The 20,517-nt window shown below is 44.1% G+C and overlaps 1 protein-coding gene across 5 annotated transcripts in view; it reads left to right on the forward strand.

Moving 5' to 3' along the window:
- The window catches only part of LOC140208372 (NACHT, LRR and PYD domains-containing protein 3-like), a 65,937-nt gene that overhangs the window by 40,121 nt on the left and 5,299 nt on the right, over positions 1-20,517 (forward strand). For 2 of the 5 annotated variants that reach the window (XM_072277002.1, XM_072277001.1), the window contains exons 3-11: positions 6,104-6,270; positions 7,744-7,915; positions 8,012-8,065; positions 13,374-15,111; positions 16,365-16,451; positions 16,607-16,777; positions 16,933-17,103; positions 17,259-17,426; positions 17,591-19,791. In XM_072277002.1, the coding sequence (XP_072133103.1) occupies positions 6,104-6,270; positions 7,744-7,915; positions 8,012-8,065; positions 13,374-15,111; positions 16,365-16,451; positions 16,607-16,777; positions 16,933-17,103; positions 17,259-17,426; positions 17,591-17,693 (2,831 nt within the window). In that variant the 3' untranslated portion in view covers positions 17,694-19,791. Of the gene's footprint in view, positions 1-6,103; positions 6,271-6,812; positions 6,998-7,743; positions 7,916-8,011; positions 8,066-13,373; positions 15,112-16,364; positions 16,452-16,606; positions 16,778-16,932; positions 17,104-17,258; positions 17,427-17,590; positions 19,792-20,517 lie in introns of those variants that run through there. The other 3 variants (XM_072277003.1, XM_072277005.1, XM_072277004.1) reach the window with 3 other exon arrangements.

Here is a 20,517-nt window from a genome sequence, read left to right on the forward strand (position 1 = left end):
ACAGCATAATTTCTAAAGACAGAAAAGCAGCGCCATTATTCTTTAACTTACTACCTTACTTAACAAAAGAACTCTCACAACACGATGGCGCAATTCAGCAGGTCCGGCAGCCTCCCCCACCTTCTTTATAGGGCCTCTGCCCCTTTCCTCTTCAGTCCTGACAAAGGGTCCCGGCTCGAAACGTCGACTCATCGTTTCCACGGATGCTGCCCGACCTACTGAGTTCCTGCAGCGTGTTGTGAGTGTTGCTTTGACCCCAGCATCTGCAGATTATTTTGTGTTAACAAAAGAACTGAAGCTAATTATCTATTAGTAAACACTCCGTAATATAAGAAAATTTCTATATTAACTGTAAGCAAACTATCATTTAATTAATAAAGAAAAAGGAAGATAGAAACAGATAACCAAACCAGTTAACAATCTATCCGCTGTATTAATTCACTCCGTATACTAAACAGACCTCAAAAAAGTCATTCTACAGTCAAACCAAGAAGTTCACCTCTTCTTTAAGTAATCCATCGATCAAAGGATATCTTCAGCATACAGAAATCTTCAAAGCCTGTTTTCTTTCAGAAAATAATTCAGCAACTCTAATACCCTTCCTACATCAGCCGATTCCACGATAGAGTAGACAAAATCCGATGCCGCTTGGGGATCTAAGAAGACACAATGTGTAGAATCTTTAAGAAATATTTTTAATCTCGCCAGGTATCTGAGCGATGGAAAAAGTCTTTCTGCATGCGTTATCTTCATGACAGATATGAATTTGATCCGTTGTTCCATAACTTCCTTCGGATAATCTTCATTAAAACAGGCCTCAGAACCGTTAAATTTAAAAATTTTCTGTTTTCTTCCACATTTTATGACTTGGTCTTTAACTTTAAAGCGAAGAAAGTTGACTAAAGTAGGTCGAGCTTCAACTGACGAAGTGAAAATTTTGTGAGGTCTTTCATTATCAGGAGGCTGAGATAGAATATCCGGAAACAGAGATTGAAATAAATTGGCAAAATAATCCGATAAATTCCCACTCTCCGCACCCTCTCTAAGACCCACAGTTCGAATATTATTTTGACTCAATTTTGCCTCTAAATCGACAATTTTGCGTTGAGACTGTTCCAAGCAGATTGCAATATGCACAATCTGACGTTTGGATTCTTTAAACTCAGTATTTAAGGAAACAATATTTTCCTCAATAGTATGTAAACTGTCGGAACGACCTCAACTCAGAAGTGTTATTGTCCATTTTGTTGTCGAGACACATGAACGCACGTTCAAAAGCTCAGCCCAGACAGGCATACCTTTTGATTTTTCTTTCGAAGTTTTTCCCTTTCCATTGCTGGGTTCAAAAAGCTGTTTTCCACTTCTTAAAGGATACGACAGAATGACCACTATTTCCCGCCAATATTCAAAATATAAAAGTTGAACAATTCAAAGTTTAGACTGGGGAAAAGGAGGAATTAAAGGCAGCCACAGAATTTCTGTATTACTCCATTGAGCTGCAAGCGGAGTTCCGTCTTTTTTGCTTTTCTTCTTGGGGTTGTGTTCCGGCTTTTTTTCTCCTTTGCCAGCTTTCTTTCTTTGGGGATGGTGGGAGGTTTGGGGGTATTTTCGCATTTTGGGGTTTATCGTGGGATTTTTTTTTTCACACATTTCCTGTATTTTTCCCCATTATGGAGTTCCGGAGCATGCGTGTTTTCTATTTGGTTATACTCATCACCGCCATCTTTAATTAGCCCGCGATGATATGCGTGTATTGTTGCGCTTAAGAACAATATCCAAATTATTAAAGGAACAATTTGTAACAGAAAAATTGTCCTGGTTAATCCATACGGACCTAATGTAGATGATCCTTCTTTTTTTTTTAATGTATTTGGTTTATTACCAGACTCAAATGAATATACGCTGCTGATGGGAGGTAATTTCAATTGTTGTTTAAATACTTTGATTGACAAGAATTCAACCAATCAGCAGCTTCCGAGTTCTTCAGCAGCACTTATTAATTCCTTTTTAATTGATTATGGTTTGATAGAAATCTGGAGAAATTTACATCCTAATGATAGAGATTATTCTTTTTATTCACATGTTCATTAAAAAAAAATCGAGAAATGATTATTTTATAGCTGATTTCCGATTTTTGTCCAAAATCCAGAAAAGTGAATATGACGCTATTGCTGTTCCGGATCATGCGCCTTTAAGCTTAACTTTTGAGTTAAATGATGTTAGTAATGCAAACTTGCCTTGTCGCTTTCCAGAAAACTCATTACAAAGTTCGACTTCTTCAAATTTGTAGAGATTCAGATAAAAGATTTCTTTCTTTTTAATAATACGGAAGATGTCTCAAAATTGATTAAATGGGATAGACTTAAAGCATATTTGTAAGGTCAGATAATATCCTATTTGGCTAAGCTCAAGAAACAGACAAAGCAGAGTTAGATAGAATTTCAAAGCAAATTATAGAACTGGATAACACTTATGCAGTTTCTCGTAATGTTGATTTATTTAAATAAAGGGTTGAACTTCAATCACAATATAATTTACTATCAACTTATCCTACTGAAAGAAATTTTCTTAAATTAAAAGGTCAAATTTATGTATTTGGAGATAAAAGTTCCAAACTATTAGCATCTCAGCTTAAGGCAGTTAGAGCTAAAAGACAATTAAAAAAAAATTCGTAAGGGAGATGGTAGTTTAGCTTGCAATTATGAAGATATTAATAAAATTTTTCAAGACTATTACAGTGAACTCTATAAATCTCAGTTTCCAGCTGACCCTTCTAATCGGTATGCCTTTTTACAAAAGATTGATTTTCCTAGAACATCTGCTGAAGATCCGCAAATTCTTGATGCTCCTTTTACTGAACCAGAAATTCAGAAAGCTATTCTTTCAATGCAATCCGGTAAAGCTCCTGGACTGGATGGTTTTTCTGTAGGATTTTATGAATTATTTGAAGATTTGCTTACTCCGTATTTGTTGGAAATGTTTAAATATCCTTTTCTGTTAGGAGAGTTAGCTTCCACATTTTATGAAGCTTCTATTTCTTTAATTCTTAAGAAAGATAAAGACCCTACTGATTGTGCTTCATATAGACCTATTTCATTATTAAATGTGGATGCTAAAAGTCTTTCAAAAATAATGGCTAATCGGATGGAGAATATACTAACTAAAATTATTTCTCAGGATTAAACAGGTTTTATAAAAGGCCGTTATTCTTTTTCTAACACTCGGAGATTGTTAAATGTTATATACTCATCCCTCTCTAAGAGTCCCCAATGTGTTGTTTCTCTAGATGCTGAAAAGGCATTTGATAGAGTTGAATGGAAATATCTATTTAACGTTTTAGAGAAATTTAGCTTTGGTACTAATATTAATAAATGGATTAGATTGATATATAAAAGCCCTATTGCCACTTTTATTACTAATAACTGCAGATCCCCATTTTTCCGACTTTCGCTGGGTACGAGACAAGGATGTCAGTTAAGCCCTTTGTTATTTAATTAGATGTTGCGAACATTGGCTATTGCACTTTGTGAAGCTAAAGATATTCAAGAAATTTCCATAAATGGGACTATTCATAAGATTTCCCTTTATGCGGATGATCTCTTGGTTAATGTTTCGAATCCTGAAGAATCTATTCCTAGTTTATTGAAAGTATTAAATGAATTCGGATTGTTTTCTGGATATAAATTAAACCTGTATAAAAGTGAATTATTTCTTTTAAATGATTCTGCTTCTATATATGATGATAATCCTTTTAAAGTTACGGATTCTTTTAAATATTTAGGTATTATCATCACTAAGAGTTATGGAGACCATTATAGAGCTAATTTAGTTTCCTTAGTGCATTTTATGAAGCATTTTTTTCCTAGTTGGAATCCACTTACACTTTTGCTAGCCGGTCGAATTTATGCAATTAAAATGATGATTTTCCCAAATTTTTAATACGTATTTCAAAATATTCCTATTTCTCTAACCAAGAAGATTTTTTATCAGGTTGACTCTATTGTTTCATCTTTTGTTTGGAATTATAAAAGACCAAGAATTGGAAAATGTCATTTACAAAAATTGAAAAAAGGATGGAGGTCTTACTTTGCCTAATTTAAGAATGTATTATTGGGCGGTTAATATACGTTATGCCTGTTCTTGGTTATATTGGACCGATAAAAAGGAACGACCACCATGGGTTGATCTGGAATTGAAAATTGTGAAACAATTTTATTTAACATCGTTTTTAGGAGCTCCTTAACCTGTACAATTAGCCAAAATTTCTATTCTAAATATAAATCCTATGATTAAGCAGTCATTACCAGTTTCGTAAGCTTTAATCTTAAAAAAATATCCATTTTAGTTTAATTTATCGGAACTATTTACTTAAACCTTCACTTAGTGATCCTACCTTTTCTCTTTGGATTTGTTTCAAGAAGGTCGGTTGATGTCCTTTGAGGAATTAGTAACTAAATATTCTCTCTCATATTCACATTTTTGCAATATCTTCAGGTCAGCCATTTCTTACAATAATATTCAACTGATTTTTCATATATAGAAGATTCTGAGCTCTTAGACATTATTTTAAAAATGATCCCTTTCGTGAAAGGTTTCAGTGGGAAACTTTATAATTTACTATTACAACAGGATAACTATCCTTTACTTAAGATTAAGCAAGATTGGGAAAGAGAGCTTAACATGACCTTGATAACAGAGGATTGGCTGCGAACTTTGAAGTTGTGCCAGTCATTTTCTAATTCAATTAAAAATTGTACATCGCTATTATTTGACAAAGGAGAAATTGTCTAAAATATTTCCTAATGTAAATAGTCAGTGTGATAGATGTAAAACTGAGATAGCTAGATTGACACATATGGTTTGGTCGTGTTCTGTATTGAAACAGTTTTGGAAATCAATATTTCTACAATTTCTAAAGCTTTAAAAATCAATTTACAATCTAATAAGTGGACAGTTTTCTTTGGTATAATTCCTGAATATATCATTGCATTTCTGTATCAGACCAACACGTAATTGCATTTGTCACATTATTGGCTAGAAGGGCTATTTTATTAAAATGGAAAGATGCCTCTGCTCCCACTTTGATACAATGGTTCCCTCAGGTGATGTTATGCCTTAGTTTGGAAAAAATTAGAAGTCGAAATTTTGATCATAGATTTGACTTCGAGAAAACGTGGAATTCTTGTGCCCGCTATTATCATTTGATTTGAGTTAATTAAGATGGTCCTTTTCTGATTCCTGGGTATATGGATTTCGTTGGCGGATTGATGTTTTTTTTATGGAAGCTTGTATGGCGTATAGCTCCGGGTTTGTGCTCCCAATGTTTTTGTTTTTTTCCTTTTTTTGTTATTAGTTTTTTTTTACTTAGTAGGGGTTCTTTTTTCCTTCTTTTTTTTCCAAAAAAATAGCTTTAACATTTTGTTATTATTATTATTATTGATACACTGTTCAGTTTGGTTGATAGTTTAACTCTTATTCTACATATGGATATGTTGTCTTGATTATCTTGATGTATTTTACTTTGTTGTAGATTTTCAATAAGAAGTAATAAAAAAAAGATTTTAAAATGAAATGACGTTTTGGATCAGGAACACAAGGAATAGAAAGTAATGTGGCAGCATCTAGAATTTCTGTCCCCTCATTTCCAGTCCGATGAAGGGCCTTGGCCCGAAACGTTGATTGTTTATTCTCCTCCATAGATGTTGCCTGACATGCTGAGTACCTCCAGCATTTTGTGAGATACCCCAGAGATTTGCTGAGGAAGGGGTTGACCAGGCAGGCAGACAGTAACCCAGAGCAAAGTGGTGGTGATGGGCAGTACCAGGAGAGTGATGGTGATGGGTTACTATATTCTCAGCAATAAGCAGAGTCCTTTCCAAACAGAGAGGTATATTCCTGGGGACACGAAAGAATACCCTTCAACAGATGGAACTACACCCTTTCCTACAACCCCGGCGCCCCCCAACACGCACCCCCCGGCCCAAGCCCGCTCTTCCCCTACTCCCAACCCCGCCGTGCTTGGTGATCTTTAGGTTCCAGAGAGAAAGTTGCTGCCCAATATGGGGTCAGAAATTTCTTTAATGCTCCTCATTTTCTTTCACAGGTCCGAGCTCAGAGATCACTGAGCTCCTGACAGGCTGGAACGATTTCCAGCTGCTGCAGTTGACGGATTTCTACCGGGACAGGCTGGAGCAGGCGATGGAAGGAGGGGTGCACGGAGTGAGCCTGGCGTTAACGGCCGAGAATCAGTTCAGTAGAGAGGAACATCGGGTGAGTGGGAGGGAGAATGGGTTTGAATTCTCACACATCACAGGACTGATGGCTGTCGGAACTCTGACTCACCGGGTATTAAATTAGATAAAAGAGCAACTAGGAAATAAATACTGAACGTATAATCACAAACATGTGAATCTGACGTGAAAAGACCCCGCGGACTGGTGGGTGGCTGCTCAATGTTCAGAGTGAGTTGAGCAAGTAACAGTTCTGTGGGCTAATAGTATTAAGTGGAAATATGTCAGGAAGTTTCAGTCTGGAAAGAATGTTGTTGTTCGTCCATCGTCGTCGTCGACGAAAACCTCGACATCATTATGATGATGGTGGTGTCGAGACTAGCGCATGATTTGGATTTAAGTGAGGGGGAGTTGCGCAGCGTCAGCCGCACTCTCTCTGCCCAATTTCCATCTGGATCCAGTGGCAAGACAGAGTTGAGACAGAGATGGGACTAGGCGCAGTGGATGACCAGGACGTCTTCTGTGTCTAGTCATGCTCTACACGTTCCACGACGCCTGCAGTGGCCGCCTTCTTGACCGTTGGACCTTCCATTGGTCTCGTCCGCTCAATCCGCCGGAGTCTGTCGTCACATGCTGGGATAGACAACTCCCTCTCTCACAGAGGATTTGAGATCTGTCGGCTTCCCTCACCTGGTTTGGCCGGCTTGTCGAAGCGGTTGCCCGGGGTGTGGCCGCTGTCTCATGCAAACAGCTACGGGGAGCCACAGGTGAGAGCTGAGTGCCAGGAGGGGACCAAAGGTGGGTTAACCGCCTTGAAAAGCACGCGACATGCTCCTCCACCAGAGGTGCTACACCGCTCTGACACACCATACATACATACATACATACGTGCATAGAATGTACAGCGTCACGGTAGGATGTCAGTGAGTGCCACAGGAGCTGGAGTGTGTTCTGTTCTGGGTGGAGATGATTGTGTTACAATCTGTAACTGCAAACAGTGTGAATCGAGGTATACTGTCATGTTGTAATGTGTAATCACTGAATTAACCTCCACTGGAAAAGGCAAAGGAAAGGCATCAGGTGTCAACCCGTAATCTGCTGTCATGTTGGACACTGGCGGATTGAAGAGATGAATCATATCATCTTTTCTGCAACTTCTCTGAGACTGTTCACTCTGTTATAAAAACTTTCCTGACTACTTTCTTCCTCCGTGATCGTGATTTTCTGACTTCTGTTTTACACCATCAAATCTGGTGAGGAATTATTTATGGATTTGGAGCCACGTCAATGAAGCGGTCAGAGACCATCCAGAATCTCACTGACCGGTGGACCGGGTTCACGGTGAATGTCCCTCCGTGTGCTCTGCACTCAGAATGTACAGTCCATGTCCAGACAGGATCAGCACCCGTCCGGGTGACTGCTCAGTGTGATTCCGTTACAGAGCACATCATTTACTTCTCATTCTCTGTGTGAATCTGTCAGTCCCCAATATGTTCACCGTTACTCTTCACAGAAAATCTCTGATCTCGCTGATAAGGGAGAGCGGGCGGACAGTTCTAAACTCCTCCTGAGCCTGGTGATGGAGAAAGGCTCCCGCGCCCGGAGGGTGATGTGGGAAACGTTTGTGAAAGTGCGGATTGGTGTCCCAAAGTTGGACAAAATACTAAACGAAATACAGGAACATGGTGAGATAGTATCACAGATGAATTTAATTTTGGATTTAAACACTACCCACTTTATAATTTTACACATTTCCATTCCTCAAATTGTTTAAATCCAAGCAGGTTGTGTTCCAGATCATCGACCCGTTCCGAAGTTTCCCAGAGAGCTGAAAGGTAAGTGAAGAAACAGCTGTTTCCACCAAATATTAGTGTTGTGAAGGGCCATATCGTTTCTGAGCTACGGGGATTTGCCCAGGTAATTGGTGGCACTGTGACACAATGCACATTAAGACACATTGAGGAGAGTTTTCACAGGACGGTATGAGGAACAACTCAAAGAGTTGGGGAGTTCTCTGAAAGGGATCACTCTTCTCCGGGTCCTGAAACGACAGGTCCACCGGGGTCAGAATGGAGAGGAGGAGGATCTTGGGGAGTGAAATTCTCAGAAATTCTTCTCTCCAAAAGGTGAAATCCTTCCACTACAGCTACACTACCTGTAGAACAGCCCTCATCCTGGATCACTTTTCAGAACTCCATATAACCATATGACAATTACAGCACGGAAACAGGCCATCTCGGCCCTTCCAGTCCGTGCCGAACTCTTATTCTCTCCTAGTCTCACCGACCTGCACTCAGCCTATAACCCTCCATTCCTTTCCTGTCCATATATCCACCCAATTTAACCTTAAACGACAACATCGAACCTGCCTCAACCACTTCTGCTGGACCCCAATTCCCTCAGATCCTACAGGTTATCACTTTCAGAATTGGCAGCCCATTGACGTTCTCGTCACAGAATAACAATGAGTTACAATAACAATTTAATGAGAAAATCAAGAAACACCCAACTGCTCTGTTCAACTCCAAAGCAGCATATGAACCCCACTCTGTTCACATCTGCACTCCCTTAGTGCAAACACTGCTACAGTTATCCAGTTTAATTTCCCACTCAATAATCCTGGGAATTCCATCGGGAGACTTTGTCAGTGAGGGTGAGATGTGGGACAAAATCCTCAACTTAGTCCACAGAAACTAAAATTCGTATGTGTCTGTGTTGTATGATGGACATTGTGGAAGGGTGAGAGATGGGAATTAGGGCAGGGACGCCGAGGGTTGTGTGATTGCGGCAATTTGCCTGCAAACCTGTTCTTCACTGTTCTTCATGTTGTCTGCCGAGGGAACAGACACGGCAGTGAAATTCCCACATCTATTTCTGAATACGAAACAGATTCTCTTCCTGATTATTAAAGAACATCATTTCTACCGCTGTTAAATTCTCTAAAGTAACGATTTCAACAATCAATGATTTTCTACGCTCCCCATCTCACGCAACTACATGGAATAGAGAACCTACACATCCCTGATAGGTTCCTGACACACTGTGAGACTCCACACACCCCTGGCAAGTTCCTGACACGTCGTGTGACCCCACACACCCCTGACAGGGCCCTAACACATTGTGAGACCCCACACTCCTCTGGCAGTCCTGATACACTGTCAGACAGCACACATCCCTAGCAGGATCCTGACACACTGAAAGACCAGACACACCCTTGGCAGGTTCCTGACACACTGTGAGACTCCACACACCCCTGTCAAGTTCCTGATACGTCGTGTGACCCCACACACCCCTGGCAGGGACCTGACACCCTGTGAGGCCCCACACTCCTCTGGCAGTCCTGATACACTGTTAGACAGCGCACATCCCTAGCAGGATCCTGACACACTGTGAGACTGCACACATACCTGGCAGAGTCCTGACATGCTTAGATCCTGCACACTCCTGACACACCCTTCAAACTCTGTGAAATCTTGGACACACTTTGCAGAACCCGAACATACTTTTACACGTCCTTCCAAAAGTTTGTGTTTAGCTGTAGTGTAGTTGCAATTAACTGTTCCCTCACTTCATGCAGACCCTGTCTTACATTGACATCTGTCTTCCCCTAATTCAGGATCTCAATACTTGGGACATCGCCATCCCTTTCCATATCTGAGACAGATGGTCTCTATGTCCAGAATGCTCTCCCACTGACACTCCAAACTCTTACCATGCTACATTTGCTATATTACATCTGTTGCCTAGTCAGGACGAAGGAAGATACAGTTTAGGCTAATAAACCTCACTGTAAGGCCGGCGGGGCCGGATAAATGAACATGCTAGGATGTTTGGGTCTGAAGTGTTTGGTTCATTTGGAGAGAGTGTTGTGGATCAGGTAGTTGACCTTGAGAGTAGATCAGCACGTGGAAGTGTGATGTTGTTGCCTTTATGAAGACTTGATTGAGAGAGACAGAATTGGCAGCTCAATATTCCAGAGTAACAATATTTCAGATTAGAGAAGGGAGGTAATACAGTTGGAAAGGTTTACTTGCTGATCTGGCGAATTTTACAGCTCCACTCAGAGAGGACATACTGGGGAGTTCAAGTACTGAGGAAATATGGGGAGAGCACAACGTTAAGATAGATACAGTCACTGTTGGTTTTTTACTAAATATCCCACAGTAGTCATCAGGAGATAGAGGAACTGATATGCAGGCAAATTCGGGAAAGATGGAAAAGCATCAAGTTTGTTACAGAAGGTAATTTTAACTTCCCCTGTGTCGCTGATGGCGTTACATTCTCTATCCCGTGTTTCCTTATTGCAAGAATATTTTAGGAATCTGTGATGGTGCCATGGGAACACAGAGGAGAGGACGTAATGCACCTGGTATTGGGATGTAAGCCTACAAGTTGCTCAGATATCAGCAGTGGAACCTTTGGGAACAGTGAATACTACTCCTGTTCTCAGATGAATAAAGAGAGGTCTGCAGCTTATAGAAACATAGAAAACCAACAGAACAATACAGGCCCTTCGGCCCACAATGCTGTGCCGTACATGTACTTACTTTAGAAGCGACCTAGGGTTACCCATAGCCCTCAATTTTTCTGAGCTCCATGTACCTATCCAGGAGTCTCTTAAAAGACCCTATCTTATCCGCCTCCACCACCGTCGCCAGCAGCCCATTTCACGCACTCACCACTTTGCATGAAAAAAAAACTTACACCTGACATCTCCTCTGTACCTACCTCCAAGCACCTCAAAACTGTGCCCTTTTGTATAAGCCATTTCAGCCCTGGAAAGAAGCCTCTGACTATCCACACAATCAATGCCTCTCATCATTTTATACATCTCTGTCAGGTCACCTCTCATCCTCCGTCGCTCCAAGGAGAAAAGGCTAAGTTCACTCAAACTATTCTCATAAGGCATGCTCCCCAATACAGGCAAGGTACTTGTAATTCTGCTCTGCACCCTTTCTGTGGTTTCCACATGCTGCCTGTAGTGAAGTGACCAGCACTGAGCACAATACTCCAAGTGGGGTCTGACCAGTGTCCTATATAGCTGCAAGATTGCCTCTCGGCTCCTAAATTCAATCTCAGGGCTGATGAAGGCCAATGCACTGCATGCCTTCTTAACCACGGAGTCAACCTGCGCAGCTGCTTTAAGCGTTTTATGTACTCGGAACCCAAGGTCCCTCTGATCCACCACACTGCCAAGAGTGAGGTGTGTAGTATTGGGTGTGGGAAAGATAACTTGGGGAAAGGCAGATTAAATAGCAAAGGGTTAGATTGGGAGCAGCTGTTATTGGGCAAACTCCCATTTGGCCTGCGGGGTTGATTAAAAGTCAGCAGAAGATCAAAAATTGCGACCGGGATTAAGGGGGATTAAAGACAATAACGGAAGCTCCTGTAGAACTTGACGAGAGGTGTAAATTTAGTCTGAAAGGCAGAGATGATTTTTTTGATACTGAAATGAGACACTGAGTTACGGAGAATGAAGAGTCGTGTCAAAGAATCCATCGGGATATAGACCAGTTGTAGATGTGGATGGGGAAACATCAGATGGAGTTTATTCAAGAGAAGTGTGAGTTGTTGCAATTCAGGAGAACAAATGTATGGGGACGTACGGAGTAAAGGTCACGACCCTGACATCATTCATGTCTGCAGGGATCTTGATGTCCATGTCCAGAGCTCCAGAGGCAGGCGGGATGAGTTTGTGGGGACATCAGGCTGGTACCAACGTTGCGCGCCGAAGGGCCTATTCCTGTGCTGTTCTCTGCAGGTCCTGTGACAGCTGAAATCCTGTACCACCTGCTACCGAAATTCCTCTGTCTCTTCTTCACCACCCGACCTTTAATCAGCATGGTTTTCAGACTTGTATTTGAACTCACAGACCAGTAGCATCTCCCCTTTCTCCCCTTTCCACAGACGTTGTCTGACTCGTACTCACATCCACAATCGCGTCCTTCTACAGCTGTGCTGCAGAGGGCAGGTCAACGTGCTGCATAACTGTGGCGGACTGGAAGGGTCTATAACGGGCAGTCAAAACTGCCGACACATCACCAGTACCCCCAGACTACCTTCCATCAGGGACGTATATACAGAAAGGCTCCGGAAAAGGGCCCGCAGCATCAGGAAGGATCCCACCTATCCTGCCTATGGGCTGTTTGCCCCTCTCCCATGAGGGAGGAAGTGACGTATCATCCACAGCAGGATCACCAGACTCAAAATCAGTTACTTTCCTCAAGCAGTAAGACTGATCAACACTTCCAATGACTAAACAACCCCTCTACAACTAACAACCCTCACCCCACCAGCAGCACTATCGTAAAATGTTCTGTCAGACCAACCTGAGGTCAATGTGACTCCTGTACCGTATATATTTGTATTTATTGTGCTTTTCATTGCGTTCTTTATCTGAGTTTTTTTTTTGTGCGACATCAGATCCGGAATAACAACTATTTCCCTCTCCTTTACACTTGTGTATCTTGAATCTGTTGAGTATTTGCAACGCATACTCTTTAAGAGACACGGGACTGCAGATCTGCCGTCTCAAACCATTTTCTGGAGAACCTCAGTGAGCTAAGCAACATCTGTGATGATGGAAGGGGGAAACTATTTGCGTTTTGTGTCAAAATGCTGACTGATTCAGTCTCCTGAACAAGACATTGACATCGTCTCCCCCAATCACCCACCCGCAGTTCACGTGCTGATCCACAAATATACTTTGTATCTTGAATCAGTGATGGTGGGAGGGGAAGCTTTGATTCCCCGACCCGTTCCTTTGACAGAATACCCACTACCCTTTTCTATATCTCCATACGCCGCATCAGCACTGGGCTTTCAATTTTCTTCCACAGGAACAATGATATCTGTGGCAGTAGTGGGAGTTTGTTCAGTACAGTGACAGTCGGGTATCAGGAAACTACCAGGGAAATACTCACCGTCACAGCACAGTTAATTGTGAAATGTGATGATCTGCTGTTTATCTAGACTGCGCCTCCCTGCCCAGTTTGAGGTCTTTTAGTCGCAATATTTTATTGTACGAACATCCACTGGTGAATCCGATTAATGCAATAGCTTTCAGCCAACTCTTGTGTACTTAAATACTGAGTTCTGAGTTCAGACATCTGACAGTTTGTCCACTGTCTGTTCCCATGGAAGATGTTCAGCAGAAACACAAGGAGACTCTGCGGGCACAAACTGAAACACTGAGAGTGAACACGATCCTGATGAGGGAGAAGGTGAAGGTTTTCCAGCTGGTTGATCGATACGCTGAGCTCACGGTCATTTCTACTGTTCGAGATGGGAGACTGGTGGAACATGAGCTGCTGGCAAGAGGCAGAGACCACGAGGAGTGGAGAGAAAAACATTTCCGCAGAGAGCTGGAAAAGATCCGGACTGATCAGTTGTTCCAGAGCAGCTTTTCCCCGAGTAAATCCAAATCCGGGAGGTCGGCAGCAGTGGCCGGAGTCGCGGGGATTGGTAAAACAACAATGGTACAAAAGATTGTTTATGACTGGGCCACGGGGAAAATATACCAACAGTTCCAGTTTGTATTCAGTTTCAAATTCCGAGACTTAAACTCCATTAACTGCAGAATAAACCTGAGGGAAATGATTCTGGATCAGTATCCTTACTTTGGGAAATCCTTGAGAGATGTCTGGAAGAACCCAGAGGGATTGCTGTTTATATTGGATGGTTTGGATGAATTCAAACACAGAATCGACTTTGCTGACAGTCGGAGAGATACAGAACCCAAGCACCAGTGCCCAGATCCCGAGTGGTGGTGTGAAGTGTCTGACATTGTGTACAGTTTAATCCAGGGCAAGCTGCTCCCAGGATGTTCAGTGTTGGTAACCTCCCGCCCCACCGCTTTACATTTATTGGAAAAGGCGAAGATTAGTGTCTGGGCTGAAATCCTGGGATTTGTTGGGAAGGAGCGGAAGGAGTATTTCATCAGGCATTTTGAAGATCAGACAGTGGCAGAAGCTGTTTTCAAACACGTGAAGGAGAACGAGATCCTGTACACCATGAGCTACAACCCCTCCTACTGCTGGATCCTCGCTCTGGCACTGGGCCCCTTCTTCACACAAAGAGTCAGGGACCCGCAGCGAGTTCCCAAGACCATCACCCAACTATATTGCTACTATATTTACAACATCCTGAAAAACCACGGCCGTGAGATTGAGAACCCCGGTGATGTGTTACTCAGGGTTGGTCAGATGGCCTTCAGAGGAGTGGCTGAGAAGAAGATTGTATTTACAGATGGAGATTTGATCAAATACAATCTGCAGCCTTCCCAGTTCCTGTCTGGGTTCCTGATGGAGCTTTTGGAGAGAGAGGATTCTGCCCGGTGCGTGGTGTACACATTCCCACACCTCACCATCCAGGAGTTTGTAGCTGCTGTCTCACAATTCCTGAATCCACATCCCGGGGATATCCTGAAATTCCTCACTGAAGCCCAAAACACGACAGATGGGCGATTTGAGGTATTTCTCCGTTTTGTTGCTGGTTTCTCCAACCCAATGACAGCTCGGGGCCTGGAGGAGTTTCTGGGTCCATTTCCTCATCAAACAACCTGCCGGGTGATTGACTGGGTGAAGGAGGAGGTTAAACGTCAGAGTGGAAACACGAGGAGTGAAGCTGGTAAAAGGAGCCTCCTGAACACATTGCACTACCTGTTTGAGTCTCAGAATCGTGGACTGGCTCAGGCCGCACTGGGATCTGTGGAAACACTTTCATTCAGTGGAATGACACTGACCCCGATTGACTGCGCGGTCCTGTCTCATGTCATCGGACTCTGTGATACAATAAAACACCTCGACTTGGATAACTGCCACATTCGGTGTGAAGGAATCCAGCGGCTGGGACCCGGGCTGCACAAGTGCCAGGAGTTGAGGTAACTTGATTTATCTCTCACTCTGAACTGTGAAACTGTCCAGTTGTGTTGTTTCAATGTAAAGGGATTTGTGTTCCACTGTCGTAAATCAGATAGTAAATCCAGCCGATCGGTGAGTTGCAAAGTAATTTGGCTAAAACTGTAGTAAATCACATAGTAAAGAACTGTGTCAAATACCCACAGGATCAGTCAGTAAATCCCCAAGTACGGGAGGGTTCTGTGGTTCCTTGTGAAGGGATGTTGGAGACTTCATCAGATCAGTGAACAACGGCCATTGGTTTAATGGTAGTAAATCACAGGAATGGCCGTGTTTCTCGCTGCCTGTGACATGTCCATTGACAATGTTCCTTCTCACTGTTACCAACACCCAGACCGACACTGACTGCAGTAGGTGGGTCAGAGATTCACACTCCCTTCCCGGTGAGGGACAAGAGACCGTCAGCAGACTGTCCCAGTGAGAAGGAAAGAAATACCATTTTGAGATAGTCCTCCCTGCCCTTGCCGGTGTGTGATTATAACCATCATCGACCTGTGTGACTGTGCTCACTACCAGATACCCAGAACCCATGGACACATCTCCTCTCCCGATTGTGGACCTCAGTTCCGCCTTATGGATATCTCTTCCCCATCCCCCTCCCTCCTGTGGGTTCACATTTCCTCAATCCCGTCCCGTTTATGGGGTTACTCATCCCAATCTCCCTTCCTCCGGTGGGATCTCTTACCCATCCCCCTTCCTGTTGTGGGATCTCTCTTCCCCATCCCACTCCTCCTGTGTGTTCCCTCGTCCCCATCGGCTCTCATCCTCCGAGATCTCTCTTCCCAATCCCCCTTACTCCAGTGGGATCTCTCTTCCCCATCCCCCTTCTTCCTGTGGGATCTCTGTTCCCCACCCCCCTTCCTCCTGTGGGAACTCGTATCCCCATCCCCCTTCCTCCTGTAGGATCTCTCTTCCCCATCTCTTTCTCCCATCCTTAACCCTGCCCTTGCCGCCCCTCTCACGTCAGTAACACTTTTCTAACCATCGAGGAATGAGACAGAATATGTGGAGTTTACAGGGTCACACCGACAGACTAAATTACTGACATTCGGTGAATACCCTGGAGTTGGGCAGTGAGGGACATTGACAGTGATGGGAACTCCGATCAGTGATTTACTGAAGGGTTTAATGTTTCCTGAAATATCTGAGTGAGAGAAATTCCCTCAGACCCACAGTTTGAATCACTTTGTTCATCAATTTGTCTGTTTGTGTTCAGACTTGGAATGAATGAACTGGGAGATTCAGGAGTGAAACTGGTGTCTGTGGCTCTGAGGAACCCGGAGTGTAAAATACAGAAACTGTGGTAAGTACCAGACTGTGGGAGATTGCATTTACAGTCACTGGGTGTCTGACACTGAACATTAATGTGATCAGAAATTGTGTTACTGATAAACACTGGGGATTTGTACCGTGTCCTGTCTCTGTGTGTCATTCACCCTCACTCTCTTTCATCTCCAGGCTGATCGGTGTCGGTCTCACAGATTCTGGTGCCGAGGATCTCGCCTCCGCTCTCAATACGAACCCATCACTGATGGAGCTGGACCTGAGTGGTAATGAACTGGGAGATTCAGGAGTGAAACTGGTGTCTGCGGCTCTGAGGAATCCGGAGTGTAAAATACAGACACTGTGGTAGGTACCAGACTGTGGGAGATTGTGTTTACAGTCACTGAGTGTCTGACACTGAACATTACTATGATCAGTAAATGCGCTACTGATAAACACTGGGGATTTGTATCGTCTCCTGTCTCTCTGTGTCCTTCACCCTCACTCTCTCTCATCTCCAGGTTGGAGAAGGTCGGTCTCACAGATTCTGGTGCCGAGGATCTCGCATCCGCTCTCAGTACAAACCCATCACTGATGGAGCTGAACCTGAATGGTAATGAACTGGGAGATTCAGGAGTGAAACTGGTGTCTGCGGCTCTGAGGAACCCGGAGTGTAAAATACAGAAACTGGGGTAAGTACCAGACTGTGGGAGATTGTGTTTACAGTCACTGGGTGTCTGATACTGAACATTAATGTGATCAGTAGTTGTGTTACTGATAAACACTGGGGATTTGTACCGTCTCCTGTCTCTCTGTGTCCTTCACCTTCACTCTCTCTCATCTCCAGGCTGGACGGTGTCGGTCTAACGGATTCTGGTGCCGAGGATCTCGTCTCCGCTCTCAGCACAAGCCCATCACTGACGAAGCTGAGCCTGGCATTAAATTCGCTGACAGACCGATCTGTCCCCGCTCTCCGCCTCCTCATACTAACCCTCCCGAGTCTGGAGTGGATCAGGTGAGTATTTGTGTTAATGTTAAATGTAATAAAATATCAGCGGATCCGCCGATTTTCTGGTGATATTTGTATGTCAGTGTTGTTGAAACATTAACCCCAGTCCCCTGTTACTGACACTGTTGTGTAATCTGTTTATTTCATCTTTATTCTCCCATCTGTTTCAGTCTGACGGTGAATCAGTTCAGTGAGACCGGAAGGAAGGAACTGAGATCTCTGCAGGAACCCAGAACCGGACTGAGAGTGATCTGTGAACGGCTGAATGTGTGAACATCCCCGTCCTCTTTAATGGCCGCGCGCCGGGTTTAATTCCCAACCGTTCTAACGGAAGTGGATCGAGTATCAGACATTGGGAAAAGCTTACTCCGGGCCGTACCATGACAAAACTCCTGTGTCAGACGCAGAGTAACTCTCCCTCCACACTGTTACATCACATAGTCACAGCGAGAGAATCTGACATCGCACCGTCCATCGCACACTCCCCGGATCAGACACAGGGTGAAGCTCCCTCCGTGTCTCCCATCAATCACCCCTTTGGTCAGACACAGATCCAAACACTCTCCACAAAGAGCCATCAAACATTCCTGTGGTCAGAATCAGAGTGAAGCTTCCTCTGCAACATACCATCGCACGTTCCCAGGGTTAAAACACAGAGTGAAGTTCCATCTGCATCATCACATTACACAATCCCGGGGACAGAAACACACTTCAGCTCCCTCCGCCACCATCTCGCTCCCACAAACCGCTCAGAAACTGAGAGAAACTTCCTCGACACGAACTCATCAAATAGTCTCCCGGTCAGAAACTGAGAGCAGCTACCACCACACCATCCCATCAAACACCCCGGGGTCAGGCACTGAGAGAAGCTCCCTCTGCACCGTCCCATCACACATTCCTGGGGTCAGACACAGGAAAAAAAACGTCTCTGTAGTGTGAGATATATCACTCCCAGGTTAGAAACAGAACGAAGCTCCCTCGATGCAGTCCCTTCACACACTCCCCGGATCAGACACAGAGTGAAGGTACCTGCACACCATCCCATCACACACTCCCAGGGCCAGACACTGAGAACACCTCACCTTACCTCACACTCCCCGGATCGGACGCAGGGTGAATCTTCTACAACACTAGAGGGGCCAGAAACAGAGTGAAGGTCCCTCCACACGGTCCAATCACAAACTTCCGGGATCAGAAACACAGTGAAGCTCGCTCAACACAGTCCCATTACACACTCCCAATGTCAAACACACAGTCAAGCTCCCTCTGCACCATCCCTTCACTCAGTCCCAGGGGCAGACACAGAGTGAAACTCCTTCCACAATGTCCCATCATTCCCATGGTCAGAAAATGAGAGAATCTCCCCCACACCATCATTGCACACAGTCCCAGCGTCAGATATTGAGAGAATTTCCCTCCACACCATTTCACACAGTCCCAGGGTCAGATACTGAGAGAATTTCCCTCCGCACCATCACTGCACACAGACCCAGGGTCAGATATTGAGAAAATTACCCTCCGCACCATCCTTTCACACAGTCCTAGGGTCAGATATTGAGAGAATCTCCATCCGTGCCGCCCTACCTCACACTTCCCGGAGCAGACAGAGGATAATGCTCCCTCGTCATCTTCCCAGTAAACACTACAGGTGTTGGACGCAGAGTGAATCTCCCTCCAGCCCAATTTATTATACACGCTGTGGATCAGAAACAGAATGTAGCTTCCTCAGAACCTTCTCATCACCGACACGCCGGCTCAGACGCAGAGTTCAGCTCCCTCCACACCATCCCATTACAGAATCCCTGGATCAGACAAATGAATCTCCCTCCACACCGTGCCATCACACACTCCCCAGATCAGAGACTGTGTGAAGCTCCCTTCGCACCGTCCTATGACACATGGGTCCCCAACCACCGGACCGCGGACCGGTACCGGTCCGCAGATCATGCGCTACCGGCCCGCGAGGAAACGATATGATTTGGCGATAGGAGTCAGCTGTACCTTTCCTCATTCCCTGTCACGGTCACTGTTTAGCTTGAACGCACATGAGGTTATTACTCTCGCGTCATCCATGTCAGCGCGGGAAGGAGATCAACTCCTCGAGCTTCCAAATGACGGCGGGCTGCAAAGTATGTTTGACATAATATCTCTGCCGGTATTTGGATCAAAGTCAAGGCTGAATATCCTGAGGTAACCATGAAAGCACTGAAAACGATGCTTCCATTTCCAACATATCTCTGCGATGAATGCAATGAAAACTAAATTGTGGAATAGACTGGACGTAAGGAACCCCGTTCGAGTATGGCTGTCTCCTATCACCCCTCGATAGGACCGTCTTGAGCCCAGGACTCCCACTGATTCAGCGATATTGGTGAGTTGCAATGATTTTATATGTTCATACGGGGAAAATATGCGCTGAGTTTTCAATATCCAAACGTTACTTAAAATGTGATGATGCTATTGACTTATATAAGCATATAACAATTACATCACGGAAACAGGCCATCTCTGCCCTCCAAGTCCGTGCCGAACGCTACTCTCACCAAGTCCCACCGACCTGCACTCAGCCCATAACCCTCCATTCCTTTCCTGTCCATATTCCTATCCGATTTAACTTTAAATGATAATATCGAACCTGCCTCTACCACTTCTACTGGAAGTTCGTTCAATACTTACTTCATGCTCCCCTATCCTCACCTGATAATTGACTTATCACTGTATTCATGCGAGGAAAATATGTGCTATGAGTTTAATATTAAATTTGTTAGATAAACCCTTTTAGAAACGAAATTGAGTGTATTAGCCACCTATCACCGATATTCCGGTCGTGATTAACTCTATCCCCCCCCCCCCCTGCCCCCGAACAAAATCGACAAAAACGATTTGTAGAAAAATAATCGGCACGCGCACGCATACACAGCTGACGCATGCGCATTGGTGCCCGCGCAATGCTTCATGGTCATTGCAGTCTTTATCGGGGTAAACCCAACGTATTTGTCTGCTACTCTTGTCCGTTGGCAACCCTACCCATGCCCTCCACCCCGAGTCGGCCGGTCCGCAAGAATATTGTCAATATGAAACCGGTCCACAGTACAAA

This window comes from Mobula birostris, chromosome 13, assembly GCF_030028105.1.
Source record: "Mobula birostris isolate sMobBir1 chromosome 13, sMobBir1.hap1, whole genome shotgun sequence".
Taxonomy (NCBI): Eukaryota; Metazoa; Chordata; class Chondrichthyes; order Myliobatiformes; family Myliobatidae; genus Mobula; species Mobula birostris.